At 60.8% G+C, this 21,301-nt stretch overlaps 3 protein-coding genes across 3 annotated transcripts; all 3 read right to left on the bottom strand.

Moving 5' to 3' along the window:
- Positions 1-198: 198 nt before the first annotated feature.
- Positions 199-940, bottom strand: EsH8_XII_000087 (uncharacterized protein; the record flags this gene model as incomplete). The annotated part of the gene is made up of 2 exons (XM_083273850.1): positions 199-264; positions 323-940. The coding sequence occupies 2 exons, from the start codon at positions 938-940 to the stop codon at positions 199-201; spliced, it is 684 nt and encodes a 227-aa protein (XP_083120464.1).
- A 1,790-nt stretch (positions 941-2,730) lies between these two features.
- Positions 2,731-3,507, bottom strand: EsH8_XII_000086 (SDR family oxidoreductase; the record flags this gene model as incomplete). Its single annotated transcript, XM_083273849.1, has 1 exon — positions 2,731-3,507. One exon carries the CDS (start codon positions 3,505-3,507, stop codon positions 2,731-2,733), a length of 777 nt encoding a protein of 258 aa, XP_083120463.1.
- A 1,552-nt stretch (positions 3,508-5,059) lies between these two features.
- EsH8_XII_000085 (uncharacterized protein) lies at positions 5,060-20,681 on the bottom strand (the record flags this gene model as incomplete). Its single annotated transcript, XM_083273848.1, has 3 exons — positions 5,060-16,426; positions 16,494-18,874; positions 18,947-20,681. 3 exons carry the CDS (start codon positions 20,679-20,681, stop codon positions 5,060-5,062), a joined length of 15,483 nt encoding a protein of 5,160 aa, XP_083120462.1.
- Positions 20,682-21,301: the final 620 nt, after the last annotated feature.

The raw sequence follows: 21,301 nt of genomic DNA, 5'->3' as shown, positions 1-21,301 counted from the left end.
AGAACAAGGGAATGAAAATTATTCAGCAACATCATATGTCTTTAATATGAAGGTGATTTTCTTTATGATTGCAATAGACTTCAGGGTAAGAGTCTGGTCAACGGGGTACGAGTACATGCTTCCAGACAGGTCTGATCTCGACTCCCTGAGCTTGGATTTGATCCCAAAGAATGACCGACTGGCCGCTATTTCTGTCATCTACTTGCGTGCCACAGGAAAGTTCGGGATAGCCGCATGTGCTGGGCCTTCCGGTGTCACATAAGCCTAAGAACAGCTGTCAGAAGAGGTCTTGGACTCGAAATGGAGTTGATGATCTGCCTACCTTGGTGAGCCCGCCGTCCACGACCAGCTCCTGGGCATTCACGAACGAGCTGGCATCGCTGGCCAGAAACAAAGCCACGGCGGCTTGCTCGATTGGCTCGCCAAACCTGCCCTGGGGCAGATGAACCTCTCTCCTCGCCCTCCTCGCACTTTCGGCGCCGAGGTAGTCCTGCATCAGGGGCGTATTGAGCGGGCCGGGGCAGAGCGCATTGAACCGGATTCCCTCTCTAGCGTGCACGATGGCGAGTTCTCTCGTCATGGCTATGATTGCTCCTTTGCTTGTCGTGTATGCTAGCTGCGCGGTCGCCGAGCCGATCAACCCGACGATGGAGGAAGTGTTAATCACACTCCCCTTTGTCTTTCCGTGGCGTCTCATGCTCAGGACTGCGTGCTTGCAGCCGTGCCAGGTGCCCTTGATATTGACATTGTATGTCAGGTCCCACGCCTCCTGCGACACTTCAACTGCATCGCCATCACTTGAGGGGAACACACCGGCGTTATTAAACATAACATCCACACCTCCATGTTCGTCGAAACGCTTTACAAGAGACTCTACTTCATCTTCTCGGGCTACATCGCATATTTTGTACAACACCATGCCCTGTTGCGGACCGTGCATTTCAAAAGTCTCTTTGAGACTGCAGAGGGCTTCCGCAGATGCATCTGAGAGGAGCAAGTTTGCGCCAGCCTTGGCAAGCAACAGTGCAATCTGTGTTCCGATGCTTCTGCTTCGTATTAGACTAACACTACAAGAAGCCTAGGCAGCATTTGGAGTCTGTACCCTCCCGCGCCAGTTACGATAACGTTCTTGCCGGTCAACTGGAATAGATCCGACATGCTTGCGTGTGTATAGGAAGGCTCGGAGATTCAATAAACCTCGTATGCATCTACAGCTGAATGGTGCTCGGGACTGATGCTGGAGTCTTTGGATGCGACAGGGTTATCGATGGTCCGGCGGCTTCAACCCCGAGCATGCATGGCATGGCCAGTAAGAAATGACCAAGAAATGACTAGTTTGGCATACAGTGGTATGATGGCTTCCATATATTGCATACATGCAATGTTGACGTGTTTGGGCCCGACGCTGACTGTGTCCCAAGTCCGAGAGGGTTCATTAGGGCCAAATTTGTGACGTGGACATGACATGACATGAGTCCCCACACGGATGATGATGTAATCTTGATGAGGTGAGAATGGACCGTCCGGATTGAATGTTAGGTACGGATAATCGGCCCATTGATAGATAGATCCGATACAATTTGTTTAATGTGACTGACTGTACAACATGGAAAGACGGCTGGCCATGGGATATTTTCCGTACTCCCGGGAAGAAATGAGGATGGGGCCTGTGGTCATCAGGAATATCGAATGTACTATTATTTGGTGATCTTGTAGAACTGAGATGGTGTTGGAGAATAGATACACATACATTGCTGTAAACAGCATGACACTATACCCATGCAGGGGCAGGCCTAGAAACCGGCTTATTTGCATGAGGTAGATGTAACCTCGTTTAGATAGATGCGTATTTAGCCCGCCACAATAGTGTACGGCAGCCTGCAAGGCCGACTAGGTCAAAACGATTTTTGTAATGTGAAAACGGTAGGAGTGGCTAAAACTATCAGAAATTGCTTATCGCCCCGCTTATATCTCTTATCCTAGTAGTATAATTGGCTTATAAAGGTACTAGCTTATGCTATTACCAAATTAGTAATTTAAGCATACTGTTAGATCCATAAAAAGTCAACCCTAGACCCTTTATACTTACTATTCATTGGATGCAGCGATTACACAAGCCTAATAATTACCTACAACTACTACTAGCCACTGCAGCGTCCACCACACTACAGTGCCCGCCGACCATTAATCACTACGGCACTTATTACAACGCTGACAATTACTACCAGCGACTATCAGGGACTGGAGCCAGCTGGCAGCAGCTGTCACAGCATTCTACTATCGCGCCGCTTGGTCCACTTCCTAGCCAATCGCGTTACTAATTTACTCGCAATAAACGAAATGTCGATATTACAGGAGGGTGTAGCTGCAGTAGTCAAAACTCGTTTTGACCTATTCGGCCTTGCAGGCTGCCGTAATAGTGGCCACTTTGGCCAGTTTTACTCCTCTGTAGTACGAATACATTCTTCTGCTCAATCTCTTAATTGCAAGCCTTGCTGGCTGCCACACTGTCTTCGACAGATGGCTACTCGAACCCGCAGTAAGGAAAATTGGATCGCATCCCCCATCGTGTCGCTGGAAATACTGCATAGGGAGACCTAATGTGGTAAAAGAAAGAAAGAAAGAACCAAGGTAACAAGGCAACAAGGAAGAAGAGACACATGGTGGTACACAGCTATGCCGGCTATTCTCGATTATTATTGAGGTCTCCCTCTCCTTTACATTTAATTCTCACCAGGGGAAGACCTGGCCTGTCTGTGTCATAAACTTCCCCGAGGCTGTCTCTCGAGTAGCTTTATCTATAACCTTGAGAATTCCGTCCACACTGTCCTCGATAGTATCTGGAGGGCCGGGCTTATAGCCCCAGGACTTGGCCGAGAAACGTCCCGCATCAGTTTGAACCCACCCTGGGTGAATAGCGACGCTGACGAGACCACTATCCTTGTGCTGGAGGTGTAGCGACTTTGTGATCCAATTTAACGCTGCCTTGCTCGGGCCGTAGGCGCCTCCCGGAACCGGCTCCAAACACTCAATCGAGCCGACGCACGAAGTGATGGCTATGAACTTGGGCGGGCTCTCGCCTGCAGAGCGTGGCTTGTCCATAAGAGGCCAAAGGCCTTGGAAGGTAAGTAATGGGGAAATCGTATTGACTTCGAACGAGGTACGGAGATCCTCTGCGGTGGTGGTGATGCTCGGGGTCAGCGGGGATACCATGGCCGCATTGGCGATGAGGACGTCGACTCGGTCTATAGTGCCCGCCGTCGCAACGGTAAAGGCTTTCCGGATAGCCAACGGCGCGACCGCAACAGAAAAGTCCAGAATCATGATATGTAGGTTACTTCCGTCGCCGTTATCAATTGAGGCGGCGTCGGTCGTGAGGGTCGCTGCGGCGGCTTCATTCCGAACACTGACAACCACCGTTGTTGCTGGACGGGCGAGTAGCTTTTTGACTATTCCGAGGCCGATGCCGCGGTTGCCGCCCGTGAGTACGTAAACGATGTTTGCCATGGCGTTGGTTTTTTTTTTTTCTTTTTTTGCTTTCCTTTCCCAAGGGTGCTGCGGATCAGGGATGCCGGTTCATTCGTAACATCGAAGATTGGGTTAAGTATCATAGGGAAGCCTGAGAAGAGGGGGGAGGAGAGAAGACGACAGGGCTAAGGGAATGGATGGCAGCTGGGGCATGCTCAAAGGTGCAGACTGTAAGACAAAGTTTGTTTATGGAACATACATCACGTCAGCTTATACTTCTCGCCAGACGCCTTCACGAAAGTCTGTACGTACAGCAGAGTTCGTCCAAGCTGCCCCAGATATTGGTGAGTCGGCCGGCTACTTGAAATAGGTGGAAGACAACGCTTGGTGTATTGACAGAACATCACGTGCGTCAGAGGCTCCGTGATGGATGGGGATAGGATCATGATAATGATGTCAATACGCCGAAGTAGGCATCAGAAAGTCAGTTTTGACCAGCAAAAAGAGGCATTGATACACTGCATTCTACACCACATTGGTAACATCCTACTTTACTGTTGGGGATGTCTGAGATACCAGTACTGGGTTATATGCGGGAATATTGCATACACGTCATGGTTTACATAAAACGAGGGTATTTTTATCGGATTGCTACCTATCATTAGAAATGGCAGAAATAACACAACAGCGACAGCAATCTGAGGCAGTGCACGAATGGCCTAAAAGGGGGCTAGGAATACGTGGCCAACTAGTTACGTGTCGCGATGCCCTCATGTTCATCGCGCAGCCTTGGGAGATTTCTGTCAGGTCGGAATAACTATTATTCAGACCCCTCTGGACCGACCCACTATGTAAGATACTTACTTATACGTGCCGGTCAAGGCAGTCTCACATGAATATACTTCAAGCCGTTTTCGAATGTCTTTTCCCACCCGAAGTGTTGACTCTACGACATTACATAAGACGGATTCAGGGGTTCGTCTTCCAGTTTGGGATTCGGAGTACCGATTAAATGGATCAACGGCTTCTCAAAGCGCTTGGTTGACTGCCGGAGTCAAGGTACTGTGAATGACGGATTCGACGTGCTTTTAATGTTGCTGTATGTTTGTGCTGCTGCCGGTCGAACTCGACGAGGCCGACGAGTCGTAGATGGATCGCTCAATGGCTTAATTACTTCTGACTTGCCCGACGGGCAACGGTGTTTGCATGCATGCATTTCAAAGATGCCTACAGGTTGTGGACATGCGAAGAGTGATGCCGAGGCTTGTCACGGTGGCCCAGGAAGCCCGAGGCTCGGGTGGACTTGATAAATCGCCCTCCCGGTTGTTGTTGTTGTTGTTGTTGTTGCTGTTTCTCGGGGCAATACAAGCAAGTTCAATACGAAGCTGGTTGCGGAGGTCGGGCACAAGTCACATTTCCATCCACGCGAAACTGGATCATGGAGAATCTTGACAGCTTTTACTAGTACATGATACAACTAAACAAGTACAAATGAGATTATCTAGAACAATGCGGCGTTTTCAGAAGCAACCCAGCTCCCTCGGCGTTGCTTTCTCCCTATATGCCTTCTCGCCTAGGCCGTGATGCCAAGTCATTCTTCGAGAACGGCGGCAAAGTCGTCGACTACGGCGTCGACCAGCTCTCTAGCGGCAGCACGACCATCCCACAGGGCAACAACCTCAATCGCGTCGTCCAGGATGGTCACCTCAACGCCAAAGGGCCCGGGCGCGGGAGCTGCGAGGCGCGCCCCGGTCGCCCGCAACCCGATAGAAGCCCCCGGCAGCTGATCCACGCCCCCCGAAGTGCCGCGGGGATGCACGACAAGATCCAAGGGAACCCTCTCCGGATACCAGGGAAGTTGGCCGTGGCGGGGACAGTCCGCGCGGTCCGAGACCTGCAGCAGCGCCTTGTGCGTCGCCTCCACGAAAGCCGGCAGGGTCGGCTCGGCCGGCTCGGCGTCCTCAGAAAGGCGGATGCGTAACGGGATTCTGTTTAGCAGCGGGCCGACGGTGCACTCGATACCCGCGAGCGGTCCTGCCCGGCCGCTCAGCGTGTAGCCCAGCGTCACGTCGCGCGGGGACGACGAGAGACGGCCGATGACCTTGGCCCACGCCGCAACGATGAGCGTCGCCGTCGTCACCGTCGTCACGGTGCCCCCGCCGCGGGTCTCGTACACGGGCAGCGGCAGCCGGCGCTTCGCAGACTGCGACCTGCGCGGGTCAGTCAGGCGGTCGTAACGAAAGAGGGACGACGATTTAGCTCCGTCGAGGTACGAGGACCAGAAGGCTAGCGCCGCCGCCGACCGGTTGAGACCGCGGACGTGGGCGGCAAAGTCGGCGAAGGGGAGGTGGCCGGGCGGCGGCCGGTACGACTCGTCCAGGTAGGCCTTCTCGACGTGGTCCAGAAGCAGACGCATGCTCCAACCATCGTAGCAGGAGTGATGCTGTGTCCAAATGATGTGCCGGGGGCCTCGGCCGGCCGACCCCGCCTCGTTCCCCGGGCCTGGCTCCGGCTCAACGAGGCAGAAGCGGGACAGGGGCTGTCCCAGGCCGAGCGGCGTGCCGACCTCGGCCTCCAGTGCGTCTTCCAGGGACCCAGATGCCAGCCACCACGCCGGCGGCTCCGCGGCGACGACCTGCATCATGCATGTGCCCTTCCCCCGGTGCGTCGGCATGGGCACTTCGACGAGGCGGGCGCGCAGAATGGGGAACCAGGCGGCGCAGCGGTCAAAGGCCGACCGTATCTTGGCCACGTCCAGACTCTGGTCGAGGGAGAAGATGAGGCTGGACACGTGTGCCCCGGGGCATGAGATGGAGGCATTCATGAAGTGCTCCTGGGTGGGCGTCGGGGGGACGAGGTCAGCGGCGGTTACGCCGGCAGGCAGGCATCGCGCGTCTTGGGCGGCCCTAAAAGCCTCGGCCCTCCATCCATCAACGTCATCATCGTCGTCGTCGTTATGGCGCCCTGCCGCGTCCGGCCCCGTAGTCTCGGCCTCCGTGCCCCGGCAGCCCTGGGCAGCCCTCGCCATCGAGGACAGTGTGGGATTGGTGACGATGTCCCGCCAAGTCAGCCCCAAGTCGAACCGCCGAGCCAGTGCCACCAGCCGCATGGCCGTGATGGAGTCGCCGCCCAGCTTAAAGAAGTCGTCCCCCCGTCGCGCCGGCGCCGCGCCGCCCGCCTTCAGCCCCCTGTCCGGGATGCCTTCGATGCTCTCTTCGGTGCTCGAATGGCCGTGGAGGACGCGCGTCCAGAGGTCGGCGAGGAGCGTTTCTTGAGCCGACAGCGGCCCTTCATCGACCTGCGCTGCCCCCGACCAAGGCTCGCCGGGCGAGAAGGAGAAGGAGGCGATCTCGCCGGGTGTGAGCGACTCGACCTGCTTCCGCAGCGTCCTCTCGTCCAGCTTGCCCGAGCTGGTCACGGGTAGTGACCGGAGGGGCACATAGCCGTCGGGTATCATGTATGCCGGTAGAACCGAGCCGAGCTCTTGCTGGAGTCGGGACGTGATGGCTCGCACGGCCGACAGCGTATCTGGGTCGTCGACTACGGGCGTCGTCGACGTCTCTCTCTCCTCGGCGCCCTCGTGCCCTGGACCACCATCATCCCTTGCCGAGCTCGAAGTTGAACCCGAGCCCGAACCCATGCCGAAGGCGGCCAGCAGCATGGAAGACCGCGCACGGGCATCCATTTCGTCATGGCCGCCGCCCGTGGCTCCGGGTTTGAAAGTCTTGACTGCCACGGTGACGGACGGCGGGATACGTCGACGGATGGCCTCCTCAATCTCGCCCAGCTCGACCCTCTGGCCCCGCAGCTTGACCTGGGCGTCTTTGCGACCGACAAAGCGCAAGCTCCCGTCGGGGTTGTAGCACACCAAGTCCCCGGTGCGGAACACCCTGCATCCATGATCGGGACCTGCGCCGCCGCCGCCGGACCCGGATCCGGACCCGAACCGGTCGAGCCAGGGAGGCCGCTCCAGGAAGGCAGCGGCCGTCTTGGCGTCGTCATGGAGATAACCGCGGGCCACGTTGACTCCCTCTATGTACAGCTCTCCGACGGCCCCGACGGGCGCCAGCTCGTGGAAGCCGCCGTGTTGTTGCTTGAGGGGGTTGACGACCCAGAGCCTGCAACTGTCCAGGGGGAAGCCGATGGTGCCGGGAGGGGTTGCCTGGGTCGTGACCTGCATGACCGAGGCGATGCAGGCCTCGCTCGGCCCGTAGCCGTTTGACAGCCAGACGCCACGGGAACACCAGCGGTCCGCGTCGCTTTGCGACATGGCCTCGCCCCCGAGGCTCAGCTTCCGGAGAGGTGACGGAAGCACCGCTTCGGGGGGGATGGTCCGGGAGAGGGACGGCGTGCAAAAGAGGTGGTTCACCTTGGCGTCTACGACGAAGCCGGCTATGTCGTTCATCCTCTGCTTGTCCGACGGCACGCACACGCACCCGCCAAAGGCCAGCGTGCCCCAGATCTCGACCAGCATCGAGTCGAAGACGTACGAGGCAAACTGCATTGTACGCGTCGCGGGGCACATGTTGTGGCTGGTGCCCAGCGCGATGAGCGACGTGCTGAGCGATCTGTGCTCGACCATGACCCCCTTGGGCCTTCCGGTGCTGCCCGACGTGAATAGTATATAGGCCAGATCCGACGGCTCGGGACGCCCCGGTCCAGCCTTTTCATCTCGTACCCGTCGGTTCTCCTTGTCTTGGCCCCACGTGCCGGCGTCGGCGCCGTCGTCGTCGACGACTATACACGGATAACCGACATCTTGACCGGCGGAAAGGCAGTCCGAGGTGACGAGCAAGGCGGAGGCGGTCACGGTGCTGGCGATGAGCCTCAGTCTTTGGACAGGATGCGCAGGATCCAAGGGCACCAAGAGTCCGCCGGCATTCCAGACGGCCAGCATGGCGACGATGGCCCATTTGGACCTGCGACACAGCATTGGGAATGCCCTACCGTGGCAGTCGCCGAGCTTCTCCCTCAGCCTGCTCGCAAGGCGTTCAGACGCTGCCGCGAGCCCGGCGTACGTGAGCTGTCCGTCCCACGCGTCGATGGCCGTGTCCTGGGCGCGCAATTCCGTCTGTCGGCGGACCAAGTCTTGGACGCACGACTCGACGGGGCGCGGCTTGTGGCTCGCCGCACGCCGATGGAGGAGAGCGGCGTCGTGAGTTGTCAAGCACGGGAGCTTGCACAGGGGGGTGCTCATGGCGTCCTCTCTCGCAAGCTTGGAGAGGATGCCGGTGAACGTCAGCAGGATCCGCCGCGCGGCATCATGCGGGACGAGACGCGGGTCGTAGCCAAGGTTGACGCGGACGTCTCGGTCCCCGTCGTCATCGCCGTCGTCCACGTCGTTCCGCAATGGCGACGGCGGCAGGCATTCCACCATCAGGGGGTGGGGGTACATGGCTGCCGCCGCCGGCGTTTGGACGGGCTTGATGCTGGCCAGGAACTCCTCGACGTCGCCGTCAACGACCCCCCGGGTCCCCAGATGCCACGACGACGAGGACGGCAAGACGGTGGGCTGCACGACGACGATGCTCTGGAAGCGGCACGCATGACGGGCATCCGGGCTCGCTCGGGCGATCCGCTGGAGGCCGAGGTGCGCAAAGCGGGTGATAAGGGCCCCCTTTTGCCGTACCTGGTCGAGGTAGTCGCGTGCCGGCTGCGAGTAGTCGACGCGCAGCCGCAGAGGCGCCGAGGCCATGGTCGGCCCGGCCAGTGTCTCCGGGTCCACATCCGCCAGCCCGGCGATGGGCTCGCGGCCAGACGAGACGACTCCGAACACGACCTCGGGGTTGGCGGTGTAGTGTGAGACGGTGAGGGCCCAGGCACCGTGGGCCAGGTCGACAAGCCGGTACCTGGACCTGTACGAGGAGCTGCCTAGGGTGGCTTTGCCCGTCAGGGTCGACGACGCCGCCGGCCGTCTCGCGACCGATGACGACGACGACGTGGAGGAAGATGGCAACGGCGGCAGCGCCATGGGGAAGTGGGTGCAGTCCGGGGCCCCTTCAAGGTCTTCCCTCCAGAAGGCCGTCATCTCAGCCCGATCCAGGAGACCGAGGTACCGGACAAACGCCCTGAAAGGGGTTCTTGTCGGCGTAATCGCAGCGTCGGCGCCGGTGCCGGTGCGGCTCAGGGTCTGTTTCCTGAGCGACTTCATCTCGGCCCCGACCTCTCTCCAGAGCATGCTCATGGAGAAGCCGTCATAGATGGCATGGTGTGCGGCAACGATGACCTGGACCGGCGCCGTCTCCGCCCGGCCGCCGCTGCTGCCGCTGCCGTCGCCCTCCTCCTCGTCCTCCTCCCGCGACGCCGTCACCCGGGCCAGTCTTACCAACCGCTCGCCATACGCGTGCCGCCCGTGCACGTCGCGGATGAAGCTCTCGACATCCGGGGTACTTTGCCAATACTGATCTGCGGTCTCGTACTCTGGGGCCATGACGACCTGCAGTGCTGCGCTGGGCCGCCCAGCACCGGGGGCACCGGGGCCGCCTGTCTCATCCTCGCTGCCGAGCCAAGGCACGATGCGGGTGCGGAGCAGCTCGTGGCGCTGATGGATTGAGTGCCACGCCGTCCGGAAGTTCTCAAACTCCCGGACGGCGACCTCGAGCGTGTGGAACGAAATGTAGGCGCCCTGGTGCATGACGCTCATGGCCATGAAGGCCTCCTGGATCGGTGTACAGGGGTACGCGTCGCGTACGTGAGCTCCGTCTATGCCGTAGCGGGGCATCAGCTGGCCGAGGATGGAGTCGAGCGACTCTTTCCCCCCGACAAGCTCCGAGGGACAAGCGGAAGCGGAAGCGGGAGCGGCAGCGGCAGCGACATGACCGTCCAAGCCGTCTTGCAGCGGTGGATGCTGTTCTTGTTCTTCTTCTAGCTGCTTCAGGGTGTCTACCATGTCCGCCAACCGGGAGTGCGTCACAGCGTCTTCGTACTTGAGCAGTCGTCCACGATTGCGCAGCATGCCGATCAGGCGGATGGCGGTGACGGAGCTACCTCCCATGTCGAAGAAGTTGGCCTCCCACCCGATCAGCGTCACAGGACGGATGGAGAGAACCTCTGCCCAGCACTCCTGGAGAAGGCCGGCATCTCCCATGAGGTGATGAGTCGCCTCCGTCTCGCCTCGTCCAGGCTCGGCGCCTGGAGACGAAGCAGAAGAGGCACGTCCCAAACCTCGGAAGACCAATCTGTGCTTGTCTACGAGCGTCTCGAGGCATCGATGGACCCAGCGGCTGTCCAGCTTGCCCGACGGGGTGACGGGCACCTCGTTCACGGCCACGTATGTCTTGGGGACGATGACTTCGGGGATATGCCGGCGCAGGAAGGCATCCAGCTCGGCAGCCTCGAGGGTCAGGGGTGATTGCTGCTGCCGCCTGCCGGGGATAGCAGAAGCAGTAGCCGTAGCCATGGCGGAATGCAGCGCCAAGGAACACGCCACCCCGTCGACTTCGTAGACCTGATGACCATCATCATCACCATCGGCGGCGTCGGCGCCGCCGCCACGCCGCAGGGGCCGCGCGCTGGAGATGATGGCCACTAGGCAGTCGGCAGGGCTGAACGCCGTGACGGCTGCGTTGGGGACGAGGACGGCCGAGGCGCGCCGGGATACCCACCGGCGGATCATGTCGGCGACTTCGTCGGGCTCGACGCGCTGGCCGCGGATCTTGACCTGACCGTCTCTTCTCCCGAGGAACGACAGCGACCCGTCCGGGTTGCGGGACATCAGATCGCCAGTACGGTAGACGCGTGGGACGGCATATCCGGTCAACCACGTGGGCTCATCGATGAAGGACGCTTTCGTTCTCGGCTCGTCGTCGTGATATCCGCGCGCCAGACCAGGGCCTCCCACGAACAGCTCCCCGACGGCTCCCGGCGGTGCGAGGCTCCCGGACACGGGACTGACGAGCCACAGGGAAGCCCCGGCCGGGTAGCCGACCATTTGCGGACTGGTGTCCCGGCCGACCGGCATGACGGCCGAGACGACGCAGGCCTCCGTCACGCCGTAGACGTTGTACATCCTCCTCTCCATCCCGTGAGGGCCGCCGAGCCAGGCTTCGATGTCAGTCCTGGTCAGGGGCTCGCCGCCCGTCACGACGGTCCGCAAGCCCGGCAGGTCCATTGGGTCCAGGAGGCGCAGGAGGGATGGTGTGAACGTGCAGACATTGACGTTGTGCCGGCGGATGAATCCGGCCAGGTGGCCCGTACGCTCGGCGTCGTCTGGCAGGCAGACGCATCCGCCGACGCTCAGCGGTGCGAACATCTCCAAGATGGACGCGTCGAAGGCGAAGTTGGCGCACTGCAGCATGCGCGTGTCCTTGGTGCACCGGATCGCGGCCGTCTGGGCTGCCATGCTGCTGCAGAGGGCCTGGTGCTGGACGACGACGCCTTTCGGCTCGCCGGTACTCCCCGACGTGTAGAGCAGGTAGGCGGCGTCATCGGGGTAGCGCTGTTGTTGTTGACGGTGGTGGTAGTGACGAACGGATGCGCCGTCGTTGCCGTTGACGCTTTCACCCGCCGTCCGGTGTAGGAGGACGTCGCCATCCCGAGTCGCGGCAGCAGCAGCGAACGCAGGGGGGTCAGGTTTTGCGTCAAGAGCCCAAGTTTCGACCCCCTTGACGCCATCAAAAACGGTGCTTGTCGAGTGTGTGCAGAGCACCAGCGTAACGCCGGCTCGCGAAACGAGACTGGCCAGGCGCGAAGGTGGGTGAGAGGTATTTAAGGGCATGAAAGCCGCCCCGGCCTTCCAAATGGCAAGCATTGCCACGACAGCATGGGGAGATTTGGGCATGCAAATGGCCACGAACCGGTCTCCCCTGCCGGCGCCGGCTGGAAGGCAATGCCTGCTCGCGGCAAGACGGCCAGCGAGCTGAGTGGCTCGAGACTCGAGCTCCCGGTAGGTTAGGGAGGCCTCCGTCGCCACCAGAGCCTGGCTGTCTGGTTGCCATGCTGCCCGGTAGGCGATTACGTCGTCCATGCGAGCATAGTGCTCAGTCAAGGTGGGAAGAATACGTGGATTGGGAGAAACTGCCGAGCCGGAGCCGGCGGCCCCCAGAACCGCCATGATGCCGGCGAGAGTTTCCTGGGGGCTGGTCCGTTCTATCTCACGGCACAGCAAGTCGAAAGAGCGGACCATGCTGCTGACACGGTGTTCCTCGATGCAGTCCGGATCGAAGCGGACCTCGACGGAGAGAGAGTCGTCCACCATGAGCGAGAACTCGACGTTGAGGACATACGGATGAAATGCGTCGTCGCCCGAGGCCGGGTCATCCGTGCTGCAGACCCCGACTCTCACCTGCGCTTCGGACAGAGAGGCCGAGTACTCGGCCGGCTGGACGACGACGACGGACTTGAAGTCGCAGGCCGCCCGGGGCCCGGGCCCGAGCCGGAGGATTCGGTCAAGCCCGAGGTGCTGGTGCGCCGTCATTGCCAGCGCTGTCCTATGTATGTGGCCGAGAAAGTCGGCGATGTTCCCGTCCCGGCGCACCGGGATGTGGCTGGGCACGGCCGCCATGGTGGGGCCGACCAGCTGCTCGATCCCTGGCACTGGCGTATCTCGGCCGGAAAGGACCACTCCGAAGGTCGCCCCCGGCGTTCCGCCGTACAGGGCGAGCACGAGGGCCCAGGCTGCATAGATAAGAGTCGGCGCCGTGACGTTGGAGTCCGAGTACCGGGGCGTCCGAGGTTGAGGAAGAACCCGGGTGAGCCTTGCGCGGGCCAAGGGTTGATGGCCGGCCGGGACAGCCGGGAAGGAAGTGCTCTCGTCTGCGTCGGCATCGGCCAATGTTTGGCGCCAGAACTCTTCAGAGTCCTTGCCGGCCGTCTGTTGTATCCAGCTCACGAATGCCTGAAAGGGTGGAGGAGCCGCCGCCGCCACCGCTGCTGCTACGGTCGTACTTTCTCCCCCTACTCCTCCTTCTCCTTGCAGTGGTTGGCAGTAGACCGACGCGACATCGTCCCAGATCAGCTGGAGGGACCATCCGTCGTAGATGGAATGGTGTGCACTGAACACGACATAGACACATCTGCGGCTGGCACCGTCGGGCCGGCCGGTGCTGATGCGGTGCTTGCGGTTGGGCTCGGGCCCGGCCTCGGAGCAGTGCACGATCGCAAAATGCACCAGCGGACTGCCATAGTCGAAACGCACCTCTCTCTGCCGCTGTTCCAACCAGGGCTTCAGAGGACCGTGGTGGTGATGGGTGGTGCACTGCGATGCGGCCGGCTCCTTGGCCATCACCAGCAGGCCACCCCGCGGCGTGGAGACGATGCAGCTGCGCAACAGGCCGTGCCTGCGCAGGGTGGCTCGCAAAGCCGCGCTCATGCGCGCCACGTCGACCCGGTCGGACAGGAGGAAGGTCTGGTGACTGACGTACGGCTGCGGGTTGGTCGTCCGGCGTGTCGAGACAGCCATCAGGTTTTCCTGCAGGGGCGTGCAGGGGAACACGTCCTCGACCTCGCTCACAGCCATGCTGCACTCGGCAGCTACTCTCTGTACGAAGTCGTCGGTGGAGCTGTTCATGTCCGGGAGAATACCGCTGCTGCGGAGCAGCTGGAACGGCGGCGGCGGCGACGGCACGTCCTGGCCCTCCTCGAATTTCCCTGGGCCTCCGTGGCTTTGATTGCTGCAATCCCCGTTGACAGCGGTCGTCGCCGCCGCCGCTCTGGCACGCATCTTGGAGACCATGTCAGCAATGTGAGGCGTCTCGAAGATGTCTGCAACGGTCAGGGTGAGGCCGTGTCTGCGTGCCATGCCGCTGAGACGGATGGCTGCCACCGAGCTGCCGCCCAGGTTGAAGAAGTCGTCATGCATGCTGACCGTGTCCAGCCCGAGCTGCCTCGCAACCATGGCTGCTACGGTGTCTTCGATGGAGCCCTCGGGCTCTTTCGGCCGGTCTGGTTCCCGCTCCCGTTCCCGTTCGGCCACGGGAGCAGCATCAGCGGCGGCGACAGCATCGCTCTTGTCGTCCTTGTCGGCTTGAGGACCAAAGGAGACGAGACGCTGGCGGCCCAGGCTGGCGGCGATTCGATGAAGAGCACGGCGGTCCAGCTTGCCGGCCGTGGTAGTCGGCAGGGCCCTGAGAGGCACAAAGATGCGCGGCATCATGTATGACGGCAACGGCAGTGCTGAATGTCGGATCCGCTCGACCAGAGACCGGAATGAGGCCAGGGTCCCGGGATCCGCGGCAGCCAGGGCCTCCTCGACGTGATCCTGATCCTGATCCTGATCCTGATCCCCTCCGCTCCGGGCATCTTGTCCTTCTTGTTTGTGCCTGCTGCTGCGCGCGGCAGCGCCCACAACGACGAAGGCCGCGAGCACCTCGGATCCTTCATGTTCCTGCTGCTGCCTGAGCAGCTCGACAGCCACGGGAGGAGAGGCCTCCTGCAGAATATGGGCCATGGATACACGCAGGTGCTGTTCGATGTCGCCGAGCTCAACGCGTTGCCCGTGGATCTTGAGCTGTGTGTCCTTCCTGCCGATGTAGTTGATGGTGCCATCCGAGCTGTACCGCACCAGGTCACCCGTCCTGTACAGCCGGGCGTCCGGCCGGGCATGTCGGCCACCCTGCAGCCAAGACGGGGCGCCGATGAAGACGCGGCTCGTCGCATCAGGGCGGTCCAGGTAGCCGCGGTCGGCTACGATGGGACCCTCGATCAACAGCTCACCCACGGCCCCGATGGGCTGCAGTCGCTCGTGGTCATTTTCGTCGACTATCCACGTCACACAGCGATGGGCCCGGCCGATGTTGGAGGAAAACGAGTCCCGGGTGACGGGGCTGTTGTTCGTCGCGGCCATGCTGCACTCGCTCGGCCCGTAGATGTTGACCATCCGGACGCGGTCCGACCACCTGTCGACGAGCGACGGCGGCAGCGGCTCGCCGCCCAGGCACATGCACTTGAGGTTCGGCACGTCCTCCGGGTTAATTAGGGACGCGAAGGAAGGGGTCCACAGCGCCCAGTTGACCCGGGTGCGCGCCATGAAGGCGACGATGTCCATGTTACGGTCCTCGTCCGAGGGGCTGCAGACACAGCCGCCCACCGTTAGCGTCGTGAGCATCTCCCCGATGCTCGAGTCGAAGCTGTAGGCCGAGAACTGCAGGGCCCTCGTGTCGGGCCACACCTCGCAGATGGCGCAGTGACGCGCGAAGCCCGCGGCGAAGTTGCGGTGCGAGATGACGATCCCCTTGGGCAGCCCCGTTGTGCCCGACGTGAACTGCAGGTACATGGAGTGGTTGGGCCGGACGCGGCGGCATACCGGAAGGCCGGACATGGCGGCGTCGACCGCGGCTGGGTCCCGGGCAAGCTGTCGCCGGACCCAATCCTCGGTGACGGCCCGGACCTGTATTGCCTCCTTGATATTGACGCTGGCGCTGCTGGGAAAGTCTCTCGCCAGGCGTTCCAGACGAGCCTTTTGCTTGGACGAGGCCAGCATCACTCGCGGGTCGACCTGCTCCACGATAGAGAGGAGCCTGGAGTCCGGGTGGCTCGGGTCCAGCATCACGAAGCACCCACCGGCCCGCATGACCCCGAGCATGGCGACGATGGCCCATAACGACTTTTCCGAACAGATGGGCACAATGCTGTCGGGAACGACGTGGCATGAGTCCATCAGGTATTGGGCGACGCATCGCGTTGCTCGGTCCAGCTCGCCGTACGTCATATTGCCGTCCCAGCTACAAATAGCCTCGCGCTCGGGGCTGGCCCGCATCCGCTCCTCGACGAGGTAATGCATCACCCTTCCACCGGGCTGCACGCACTCCTTGTTCCAGCTCCAGATCTGATCGAGGTCGTGGGGGCTCGGTTTGGCCAGATCGCGGGCCGTCATCCGGGGATTGCGTAGTATCTCCGCGGCCAGGTGGGCGACCGTCCCTGCGACGTTGGCCGCCGCCGTGTCGCTCATGAAGTTTGTCTGATATTGGATGTGGACACGCATCGCGTCCTTGCCGGTCTCTACGATCAAAGCGATATCCATCTGCGGCGTGTGAGTATCCTCCTTTGATGGGACACAGGAGCACATCTCTTGGCTGAACGGGACTCACCTCTGATAGTTCCCTGTTTTCTACCTGCGTAAAGAGCAGCTCAAAGTTCTCCTGGTCCCCCTCCGTGACGAGAGGCCGGCATGAGATGCCCGAGTTAAACAGCGGCGCCCCGGAGCTCCTGTCGCGGACCAGGCCAGCCGCCTGCTGCATCTCGGCGAGCGAGCACGACTGCTTGCTGCTCCCCTCGATCGCGGCACGCTGGATCCTCCTCATGATGCCCAGAAGCGTACGGCCAGGGGTATGATCGCGCTCATCCTTATCCTCCCCGTCGTCATCATGATCGTGGACATCTCCTTCTTCTTCTTCTTCTTCTTCATCAACATCATCACGGCGGCGGAGGAGGTCCACTCGACAGACCAGCATCCCCATGAAGAGCCCAAAGGCATCCTGGATGCCCCTGACCGGCACGTTCCGCCCAGAGTCGATGTTGCCCAGCACAAGTTCGGTTTTTCCCGTGTACAAGTGAAGAACCAGTGACCAAACCATCTGAAAGAAAGTGGGCAGCGTAATGCCCAGCCGTGCCACCGCTTGCTGCAGCCCGCGCGTACCATTGCCGAACGTCACTTGCACCTCGCGTTGCTCTCCGCGTCTTCCCCCTGACTCGGAAACCGAGTTGGAGTCCGAGTCAATGAGGCTGGGGAAACGGCACGCCTCCACCCCCTTCAAGTAGGAGCTCCAGTAGGCCAAGCTCGCTTCACGCCTGTGCCGGTCGCGCGTGTACCTCACAAACTCGGCACCGGCCGTCATCGGCGTCATCGGCGGTCCCATGTCGGGTTCCCCGGTGTGGCGCCCGTGCCGGTACGCGAGGGAGAGGTCGCGGAGCAGCGGCAGGATGGACATGCCGTCCTCAACCAAGTGGCTTACCTCGAACCTGAGCCAGACCCTGCCACTGCGACGACCTTGTCCTTCGTCGGACGCGTCGTTGCAGACCATCAGCATGCTGTGCGTTGGGAGCCCAGCGTGGATGAGCTGGCCATGGCTCAACTTCAACTTGTCCAGCATGCGGGGGGACTCCCGCGCAACGTGCCGTGCATCGTCGTCGCTTGCAGCCCTTGCCCGGCTGAAGCTTGCCGGGCTTCGTCGCAAGACTGCTTGATGAAGCGGCATGCTCGTCTCTGCTGTCGCCTCGTCAACGGCGTCAGCGTCAACGTCGACGTCAACAAACACGGTCCGGAGTGCCTGGTGGCGCGCGACCACCGCCTTCCAGGCCTGCTCGAGACGCTCCGGGTCGATTTGGGAGCCGTCGGCGGCCCGTAACTCCCAGAGAAACTCATCCATGTAGAACCGCCCCCCCAGCCGGGCGAGGCTGAGCGCCAGTGATTCTTGGATCGGGGATAGCGGGAACACATCTTCCACGTCTTCGAGGCGGTGAACGGTGGGCAGAGCCAACAATGCTTTTCTAATGCCCGGGATCTGTCGCCATGACGCCGGTCTGCCAACAAAACCGTTGCCTGCTGCTTGCTGCCCGCCAGATCCGTGTCCAGTCCCGTCCTTGCTCTCCCCGTCCGCCGCTACATGTTCTACATCGTGAAGCCCCCTGACCTTGGCGGCCACTTCCAGCAGGCACGGGCAGGTGAGAAGGAGTTTGACCGTCATGCCTTTGCCGACCTCCCGGTATCGTGCCACAACCTGCATCGCCCGGATAGAGTCGCCTCCCAGCCGTACAAAGGACTGGCTGAGGTCAACGGTTGCCGGCTCCATGCCCAGGACGGTAGCACAGACTTGCTGCAGAAAGGCCTCTTCTCCGTGACTGGGATCGGGAGGGGGCGTCTCGGCGAGAACGCCTGATGTGCAGATGCTCTCGTCTCCAACGAATTCGGAGGGCTGCCCGGCCATGGCCTCAATCTTGCTCAAGACCAGTGAGCGTGACAACTTGCCTGAAGATGTCATGGGGAAGTGGGAGATGCTCAGCCACACGGAGGGCACCATGAAAATCGGCAGGGCCTTCCCCAGTTTTGTCGACATGTCTGCCGCCACGTAGGACGAGCAGCGTCCGAGTCGCGGCTCCAAAGGCTGGTGGCCCTCGGCGCTTGGTGTTCCCAGCGGCAGAGCTCCCAGGACGGCCGTCAACCTTCCGGCGAAGGCCCCGGCCTTTGGCACAAAAGCCGAAACGGCGCGGAAATCCGATGTCTCCCGCAGATGGTGCTCCACCTCGGATAGCTCGAGCCTCTGGCCTCCGAGCTTTGCCTGGGTGTCGGTGCGCCCCATCACCTCTAGAGCCCCGTCGGCGCAGAGACGGCCAAGATCGCCTGTACGGTAAAATCCATGTCCAAATCCGGTGCCGACTTTGGCAAGCTGGAGGCTCTGAGCCCACTCTGGGCTGTTGGGGAAGCTCTCCCGGCCCAGAGTCGGGTCGACGTTGATATAGCCTTGAGTGACCGCTTGAGCGCCACGGGTGTTAATGAGCGGTCCAACGATTCTAGAAAGAAAGGAGGGTGATCGGGATCACCTACTGGGGCCCTCGAGCCATATCTCGCCCGTGCAACCAACCGGGCTGAGTGCCCGGTTTCCTCTTCTGACGATCCAAACCCTGGTGTTAATTCCGTAACCACTGATGTGGCCGCGGCCGATCCGCGCACCGCGCTTAGGTGTCGTGACCTGCACCCACGTGGCCTCGGTACATCCGTAGACGTTGAATGTCCGGACGCCGGCGTCGACCCAGCCGGCCACGTCTGCGTCACCCATCGGCTCTCCCACCAGGAGGAGTGTACGCAGGTGCTGCGCCATCTCTGCAGGTCTCAGCGTTCGCGCAACCGTGGGCGTCAGGTGCGCCCAGTTTGCCCTGGTTCTGGCCACATAGCCCTCCAGGTCGTTCCAACGCTCGTCGTCGGACGGGACGCAGACGGTGGCGCCACGTAACAGGGAGCCCAAGTAGTCCTGCACGCTCACGTCCCACGAGTGCGCGGCAAACTGGACCGTCCGGGTTGAGCCGTCCACTTCGAAAGCGTCCCCGAGCGCGGCGGCCGCGGTGCAGATGTTGGCATGCGAGACCACGATGCCTTTGGGCACGCCCGTGCTCCCAGACGTGAAGACGACAAATGCCGTGCTGTCGGGCGAAGGCCGCGCCTGCTGCTGCTGCTGCTGCTGCCTTGTGTCGCCATATGCGCTGTCTTGCGGACTTGCTTCGCCGCTCGGCACCTGTACCATGTGAAGCTGCTGTATCCCATAGCCCCTGAGCCTTCTCAGCTGGGCCTCGGAAGTTAGCAACAGCCTCGCCTCTGTCGCCTCGGCGATCTGCAGCACGCGGCGCTTCGGATAATCCGGGTCCAGATTCGAGCAGAACCCTCCGGCCTTGAGAACGGCCAACATCGCGACCGACATCCACACCGACTTTTCGAAGCACAGGAGCACGCCCGCGCCGGGGGCGAGACCCCCCCGCCGGAGCCTTTCCTTTAGCATTTCCGAGGCCTCGTCAAGATCCTCGTACGTCATGCGGCCGTCCCACGCGTCGATGGCCAGCTGGTTTGGCCGGCGGCGGACTTGTTCCGCAAAGATGTCCTGGATCAGGCCCGAGTGTTGTCCGAGCCCGCCAGTGCCGGGGTACGGGTGCCACGACACCATCTGCTCGATGTCCCTCTCGCTGGGGCCAAGGGCGGTAACCGGCTGGTCGGGATCGGCGCGCAGACGGGCCATGATAGCCTTCAGAGTTGCTGCGACGTTCTGGGCCTCGCTGTCGGACATGAGCCTCGGCCGGTACGTCATCTTGCAAATGCTGACGGTGCCCTCCCGATCCTCCAAGGCATCCAGCGCGAGGTCCATCCCCGGGGGCAGCGGCTCCACGGCGCCGCGTTCGCCATGGTGCATGGTGAACCGCGTCTCCGTGTTCCAAGAGACCGGCGGAGACGGAGGTTGTTCCCGCTCCCGCCTCTCTTCCAAATGCCGCAACATCGCGGTAGCGACATCTCCCAATGTGTCCAGCTCGTCGATGGTGCAGGATATGACGGAGTACGTCCATGGTCCGCCACTACCACCGCGCCTGCAGCCGAAATAGACGTCGTCGCGGTTCGCATACAAATGGAGCAATACACACCAGGCCGTGTTGATCTCTGTTCTGGTTGCGGCTGTCGGCTCCTCCTGCCATCCAATACTCCGTACCACGTCCTTGTCGCTTTGATCTCCCCCTGGTAGGTCTGGAAGCACGCAACCCGGCCCGCTGCCGTCACGATTGGGCTTTATTTTTAAATCCATGCTGAACACTGGGTTGATAGGCATGGCCAACGACGAACAGTTGCTCAGAGTGCGTATAAAGGACTGAATAAGAAAGTCGAGGGGATATATTACTTTGTCCTACTCCTGCTCTTGTCTGCTTTACAGTCTGGTGTACATCTATTGGTGTCTTTTACTTGTGTGTGACATCCCTTAATGGTTACCTCGAGAGCTGAGTCGTCCTCAGCAGCACGTAGCCTGGACCTGCAATATGTACGGCAAGGTATAGCAAAGCCCGCAAACCTAGGGTAGCACCGTAGACTGAATGACAATTTCCAAGTCGATTTCCCAAATGAGCCTAGCAGCTAAGAAGCTCCTCATCCGTAAGCACAAATACACACCCAATGCCATTTGGGGATCAAACCCTACATATAAGGTTTCCATCTCATGTAAACCACTGCTCCATAAGTCAAGCTATAGACACTGTCTTCCCCGTTCCTTGTAGCCCCCGCACATCACAAGCTCTTTCTCATGACTAAATATATTAATTAATCTACGTAAGCATCTCCCTCCCCGCCCACTCATCCCGAAAAGTTAACCGACGCTTTTTACACCAACACTCAGATCTTGACACTACGTGACGGAGGTAAATATAAGCATTG

This window comes from Colletotrichum jinshuiense, chromosome 12 (genome assembly GCF_051148585.1).
Source record: "Colletotrichum jinshuiense chromosome 12, complete sequence".
Taxonomy (NCBI): Eukaryota; Fungi; Ascomycota; class Sordariomycetes; order Glomerellales; family Glomerellaceae; genus Colletotrichum; species Colletotrichum jinshuiense.
Note: the sequence above shows the minus strand (reverse complement) of the source record. Positions and strands in the feature narration are given on the sequence as shown.